Source organism: Seriola lalandi, unplaced genomic scaffold, assembly GCF_002814215.2.
Source record: "Seriola lalandi dorsalis isolate HSWRI2012SDOR001 ecotype SW California unplaced genomic scaffold, Sedor1 jcf7180002055007, whole genome shotgun sequence".
Lineage (NCBI taxonomy): Eukaryota > Metazoa > Chordata > Actinopteri > Carangiformes > Carangidae > Seriola > Seriola lalandi.
The window spans coordinates 96,960-104,089 of record NW_019525550.1 but is presented as its reverse complement, the minus strand read 5'-3'; the positions used below and the strand labels follow the sequence as shown (position 1 = coordinate 104,089).

General features: G+C 45.5%; 1 protein-coding gene across 1 annotated transcript in view; it reads right to left on the bottom strand.

The window, feature by feature from the left end:
- LOC111647645 (thrombospondin-type laminin G domain and EAR repeat-containing protein) overlaps positions 1-7,130 on the bottom strand; it is an 18,700-nt gene that overhangs the window by 10,164 nt on the left and 1,406 nt on the right. The window contains exons 2-10 of the mRNA XM_087171488.1: positions 6,517-6,769; positions 5,767-5,858; positions 5,523-5,684; positions 5,211-5,443; positions 4,854-4,944; positions 4,581-4,734; positions 1,755-1,886; positions 938-1,055; positions 739-853 (exon numbers count right to left, since the gene is read on the bottom strand). Of these exons, the coding sequence (XP_087027614.1) occupies positions 739-853; positions 938-1,055; positions 1,755-1,886; positions 4,581-4,734; positions 4,854-4,944; positions 5,211-5,443; positions 5,523-5,684; positions 5,767-5,858; positions 6,517-6,592 (1,173 nt within the window). The 5' untranslated portion in view covers positions 6,593-6,769. The remainder of the gene's footprint in view (positions 1-738; positions 854-937; positions 1,056-1,754; positions 1,887-4,580; positions 4,735-4,853; positions 4,945-5,210; positions 5,444-5,522; positions 5,685-5,766; positions 5,859-6,516; positions 6,770-7,130) is intronic.

Genomic DNA, 7,130 nt, shown 5'->3' with positions numbered 1-7,130 from the left:
GTGATGCAGCTCTAACCACGTGATGCAGCTCTCACCTTGTGATGCAGCTCTAACCACGTGATGCAGCTCTAACCACGTGATGCAGCTCTAACCACGTGATGCAGCTCTCACCACGTGATGCAGCTCTCACCACGTGATGCAGCTCTCACCTTGTGATGCAGCTCTCACCACGTGATGCAGCTCTAACCACGTGATGCAGCTCTCACCTTGTGATGCAGCTCTCACCTTGTGATGCAGCTCTCACCACGTGATGCAGCTCTCACCTTGTGATGCAGCTCTCACCTTGTGATGCAGCTCTCACCTTGTGATGCAGCTCTCACCTTGTGATGCAGCTCTAACCACGTGATGCAGCTCTCACCTTGTGATGCAGCTCTCACCTTGTGATGCAGCTCTCACCTTGTGATGCAGCTCTAACCACGTGATGCAGCTCTAACCACGTGATGCAGTTCTAATCACGTGATGCAGCTCTCACCTTGTGATGCAGCTCTAATCACGTGATGCAGCTCTAATCACGTGATGCAGCTCTAACCATGTGATGCAGCTCTAATCACGTGATGCAGCTCTAATCACGTGATGCAGCTCTCACCTTGTGATGCAGCTCTCCCCTTGTGGAGCAGCTCTCACCTCGTGGAGCAGCTCTCACCTTGTGATGCAGCTCTAATCACGTGATGCAGCTCTCATCTTGTGATGCAGCTCTCACCTCGTGGAGCAGCTCTCACCTTGTGGAGCAGCTCTCACCTTGTCATCAATGGTGAAGTGTTTCCAGGCTCGAGCCTCCTGAGTGCTGATGTTCTGGTACAGCTGGAACGTCTCGTTTCTCCATTTATAGATACCTGAACCGGACACAGAGTCCCTGCCGGAGGAGACGTGAAGGTTACCATGGAGACGCAGAGGACACTTGCCTGACATGAGATATGTCCCAGAGGTGTTTCAGTACCTGTTGGCTGCAGCCAAGAACAAGCCTTCACAAGGGATGGAGAAGACCTCGACGTCAAAGGTTTCTGAGCTGGTGTACAGGTCCTGGTAGTTCTCTATGTAATCCAGACGCTCCTTGTCTTCAGACACATGAGACACAAACAAGTGACAGAGGTGCGGTCCAGTATTTAATCATAGGGGACAGATAAACACAGTGAGGTTGATCTGGTTTTTACATCAGAAAACTCTGAACCCCACTCAGCCCACAGCTGGCATATTACTGTTAATATTGTTATATTATTACCAATATCTTATGTGTTCTAAACAAAACTAAGTATCTGGATATTAGTGCTAGTGTCTTATAATAAAACTACAACTTTATCTCGTGATCTTTTTTTTTTTAAATTGCAGCTTTTCTTATATAATTATGACTTGAACTCATGAAACGACTTTTTCTCATAAAATTTCATCATCACCCCCTCATATAACTTCATCATGAATTGTGACTTATAATTAACTATAAATGACACCTCTATCTCATGATACAACTTTTCTGTAAAATTACAATTTAATTCTGTTTTTTTTTCTCAAAAACATTATGTTTTCACAAAACATTTTCTTAGATTTTCTCATAATAACTATCTCACAATATGACTTTTCTCAGAAAAACAGTACTTCATTGTTGTAATGTAATGTAATGTTTTTTTTTTTTTTACATTTTCCTGTAAAATCACAACTTTCTTATTGTTGTCATAGAAAATTCACAACACAACAATGTGTAAATATTACAACGTAAATATTGAGTATGTGGAATTTGTTTGATGGACTCTCAGACTCACTCTGCAGCAGCGTCCTCCACGTGAGTCCGTCACAGATGAACAGGCCTTTCCTCTGAGCGTTGAACCACAGCTGGCCCTGTTCTGCTCTTGAACATGGAGGAGGATTTCCCAGAGTCACTCTGGCTTCTGCCTCTAAAAGACAATCACAAAAACCAACAACCAGTCTTCATGAGCTCTGTGGAGGGTTGAATCTGAACAGCTGTGAGCTGTTAGATGAGTCAGTGTAACTACAATATTTCACTCTGAGCTGTGGTGAAGTAGAAGTTTCCTCCACCACTGCAGACACTGTGTGCAGTGACAGTGATGCATCATTAACTCTGATGGAAAGTCCCTTTCCTGTAGGAACAATACTCTCACAGTGACAGACCTTTTATTACTCGTCATTTCAGCAGCTGGATTGACACAGTAACTGTATCTGAGAGTGTGGATGACAGAGAGAGGTGAACTGACAGCTCTGAGTTAATGAGGCAAGAGTAATGAAGGTCGCTCCTTCAACCACACGTCACTACGAGCAGACAGAAGGAGATGAGTCTATCATTACACATCAGTCAGCATCACCTGAGGGAGAGGGCAGAGACAGAGCGGCTGCTAATGAGATTTAACTTCTGATTCACCCCAAAAATACACAACTGTACTTCAACATCAGGACAATCAAAACCTCTCACTTGAACTGAACTGAGCAGGTATGACAAGATAGTTAATGTTATGTTCCAACAACCTGCAAGAAACGGCTCTGAACCTCCATCTGTCTGTCAGTGTCAGAGATGTAAGTTAAAAATCTGTAAATCTGTGGTCATCCATCCAAAACACCGGTCCCAGATCTCCCTGAGACTCGTCCACCAGCACCTTATCTGGAGCTTTATGCACCAAAAACAACATATGGCAAAATTCAAATTCTCACATTGTGACTGTGACATGTCGTCAAACCAACAAACCCCAGATAGCCTTGGTCGTTGGCCCGAGTCTGGCCCGTATACTTCCACATCTGGGCAAAGTCCGACTGATTTTCTTTGTGAGTGCCAGAATTGGTCCAGATGTGAAAGCAGCATCTGACGGTCATGCCGTATCTGGGCCAGATTCAGGCCGTGGAACCGAGTGTTTACTGGACCAGAAGAAAACAAGCATGGGGTCCAAGTATGGGCCGGATTTATTTTGCTACTTGGGACATGACATGACGCATTTCCCAAACTTTGTGATGCATGAAAGTCAGTGCCATGACCAAAGCTTGTTTATGGTTGCTGTGGATTGTCTGTGAGAGGGCTTTTTCTGAATTTGTGAAGGGGGTGTGTCCAAGTTAAAAGGGTTGTTAAATTGCTCTTTAATCTCCTCAGAGAGAGAGAGCTGTGTGACACAGGTGAGCGGTCAAACAGCAACAACTAGCTACCTGCTGTTTTTACCCCGTCAAACCAAAGGAATGCCAAAATGCTAAAATGTAAGCTGCTAGTTTCCTGCTTACTGTGGTAGGTAGGAGTGTTTTTTCTTGTGAATTGCAGGAATAGTTTTGTCTCTTTGGGTGTTGAAAGATATTCAGATATTTCAGATAAATATTCAGCTTTAAAATCTCACAGCTCATTAAATGTTTTTTCTTTCCTTCAGACTTCATTTATGAGTCATGGCAGAAAGGTTGGGAGAGATCGGTCTCAAAGTTCCTTACATCTCATCATCGAAATACAATTTCCCTGGAAGTAGAAACATTCAGTCTTCAGATGAAGAAATGAAAAGTCTGAAGTCAGCTTCATTGTTTCTGCAGTGGATTCAGCTGTGAGCAGGGACGTAAATCAAACACACCTCAGACTGTTCACCTGACACAGGTTTATATGAACTGTGAGTCATACAGAGTCAGAACTGACTGAAGGGCTCATCTAGACAAACTACCTCTCTAAGCCTCAGGCAGCGCACAAGCTAATGTTTAAAATACACTCAATCGTTTATGGAAAGTCTCATTTGTCCTATGTCGTCCTCTTCAGAACAAACAAAGTGTCTTGTTTCTCATTCTGTTTTCAAATCCACCAGAACGCCCTGTCAAATCTGGCAATGTAATTTCTTCTTAGCATATCCATTGAATCAGATGTTACTGAATAAGAGTTGGCCCAGTTTGTTGTTTTGGTGAATTCAGCTTGTGTGAAATCACCAACTATATTTAATATTTTCACAGGAATCTAAAGTTTTACACCACCAGGACGTTTAGTCGAGTAGAGCTTGAGCTTGATGGAGCTCGGCTAACATTTCCCCCTTGTAATCAGTCTTAATGCTAAGCTAGGCTAAACCCGTCCTGTACCCATCTCTGCACTCATCACTGCGCTCAAACTGTAAGAAAAGTTTATGTAGTGAAATATTGTGACCTGTATGATGTTCCCTGTTTGACCTTACACTGATGTCATGGCAACACACATCAAACAGCAGGATACACCTTGACTGTCAATCCTACCGCCAGCTACACACACACACACACACACACACACACACACACATTAGACCAGTATCTGTAAAGGCCTGTCAATCACAAACAGAAGCAGGAAGCAGCTCTTACATCTTGTCAGTCATTTACAGGCTCATGTTACTGAATCACTGAAACCATCACAACCTGAGGTTTACAGTCCAAACACACACACACACACACACACACACACACACACAAACGTCTGTGTGTTCAGGTCTAACTAAGTTTGGACTCTGAATGGAGGACCACCTCTGACCTCTGACCTCATCCACAGTGGAAAGTGGTTTTAAAGAAAAGGTGTGTGAAGTGTTCAGACATGTTTATTAGTGTCTGTTGCCATGGTGTTTGATGGCATTTTGTTTAGAGAAAGCTCCTCCTCTCCTCACCGTATGGGTAAACTGGTCCGTGGTGGTCCGGCTGGAGTGGAGTGGACTTTAGGACCCGGGGGACAGACAGCTCGGCCAGACTGGGCTCAGAGGACGGACACAGTCTGGGCGTGGCATCGGAGCCAGGAAGTAGAACCAGCTGACGAAGTAAACCCTGAACACAGACAGACCAGTGTGAAGCAGACTGGGTTAACTGGGAGGTAAACAGTCAGAGGACAGCAGGACCCTGAAGGTCTCAGCTGACTGAAGTCCTGATCTGGATCACAGACTCACTGAGAAACGGCCCCTCCACCTCCTCCTGCTGCCGATGAAGAACCGGGCCCCACTGGTGTTCAGAGTGCTGGGGAAGGGCTGGACCTGTTTACTGGGAGACAGGAAACCAGTTCACACACCAGTCTGAGCGCGTAGCACTGAAGCTGGTCTCTCAGGAGTCTTAGCTTTGGCACTGATCCTGAGCCATTACAGACCATAACAAACCAGAGGAGACTGAACCAGGTGAGTTAGTCTGAACAAGGCTGAATAAAATCAGGCTAAAATAAAATGAACATAGTTGAACTACTGAGGACTGAACTGGACTGAACTGGTCTGAACTGGTCTGAACTGGTCTGAACTGGTCTGACAGTGACTCACAGCTCCAGAGGAAGGCCACAGTCGACGGTCAGTGTGGCATATGGTCCGGTGATGGCCAGCACCATAGTGTGCCAGCGGTTATCGTCCAGTCCCACATCCATAAAGCTCAGCCGGCTCCGCCCACCAGCACCAGGAGGCGTGGTCAAGAAGTGGAGGCGGTTCTCAGAGACACGTAACCCCAGCAACAGCGATTCAGACCGGTCCTCCACCACGGAGAAGATGTACTCATTCTTCTGGAACAGAGAAGAACAAGTTACACCACACCAGACCACATTAGACCAGACCTGGTTCTACTCGGTTCTCCTGGTTCACCTTCCATCTCAGTCTCGGGATCTTGATGGTGGCCACCAATGAGAACTCAGCAGGGAAGTAATCACAGTTGGTGAAGATTTGTGAGGCGGGGAAACTCAGAGCTGTCGTCACGGCACCAGCCAATCGGAGACCTCTGGACCCTCTGGACTGAACCATCTGCACCTGCTTGGTCAAATCATCTGTTTATCTGCCACCCAACTTTTTTCATCTATCGCCCCTCCCTCCTTCCACACCTGTGTCCTACCTTCGTGGGCGGGGCTTGTCCTGGTCGGGGCAGGGCTCTGGACAGCAGGTCAAGAGGCAGCAGGTCAGATGTGTATAAGAGACAGAGCTTAGCTTTAGCCTCTGGATTCAGTAGAGTTAGCTTATGGTTAGCTTCTAAGTCCGGTTAGGGTTAACATAAAGCGTGTTATATCAGACAGACTTGGCTGCTGGAAGGATTTTTTTCCATCTTTTGGTAGAGCTAGGGTAACAGTTTCTCTTTGCTTCCAAAGTGCTAAGCTAGCTAAATATGTCCTGGACAAGAGACTGAGAACATCTCAAAATGCCAGGGTTCCTTGAAATTTTTGGTCATGTGGGGGTAATGTGTTTGTGATGCTAACAGTTTGTCGTTAGAGATATAAATGTTAGGTTTTAGGTCCAATTTGCTAAGCTTGGGTCCATTTAGCTTAGAATGAACTTCTGGGGTCTTATAACCAGCTGACTACAGGAGAGATTGGTGACAAGCTTGTTCGCTAACAAAATACAGCTTGCAAGTCCGACAGACTTGGGATTTGCTGAAGGGGGATTTCTTTCTCTTTTGACGGAGCTAGGCTAACAGTTTCCCCCTCCTCCCAGTCTTTGTGCTAAGCTAGGCTAACATATTACTCACAGAGATGAAACTGAAGTCCAGAAACACATTTCTGGAGAAGAGGCTAACAACAGATCCAGTGTGTCGGAAGTGGTGGAGTTTTTTTGATGGCACATTTAATATCTCACGCCGTTGTCCTCTCACCTGTGCAGGGTCTTTGGCTTCGGATTCTGGTGGCAAGCAGCACCCAGGTGAGAAGCAGGGAGCGACACGTCAACATCACGCCTGTGTACCGTCAACAGTGTGGATTTGATTCCCCCTCACCGGTCTGCCTCTCGACCTGTGACTCTCACCGTCATTTTCCCGCTGGTCTGAGGAAGATGACCTCCGTCAGGACAGCATCTGATAAGCCACCTCTGATTTTTCTTCTTCTTCTCTACAGTCGATATTCAAATGTCTGTGGAGAAAAAAGAAAATCAACAAGACAAAGCTGTGATCAGGATTTGACAAAAACTCACAGGCAAAAACTCTTTTCAAACCTTTCACATTAAAACCAGATTTTACTGATAACATCAGGATCGAGCTGCTGCTGCTCATCATAAAACCTTCTCGAAGTTTGTGTTTAAAGTCTTAAATTCTGCAGCATCTTTAATGTCATTTCTAATTGGACAAATGGAGGATCATGTGATCAAGATGTGTCAGCTTCAGTACTGATACTGATTGATAATGTAGCAGTACTGCAGTATAAAGACTAAACAGTAGGAGGCGCCTCAGAGTCTCACCTGGTAGCGCATGTGCCACATGGGTTTAGTCTTGAC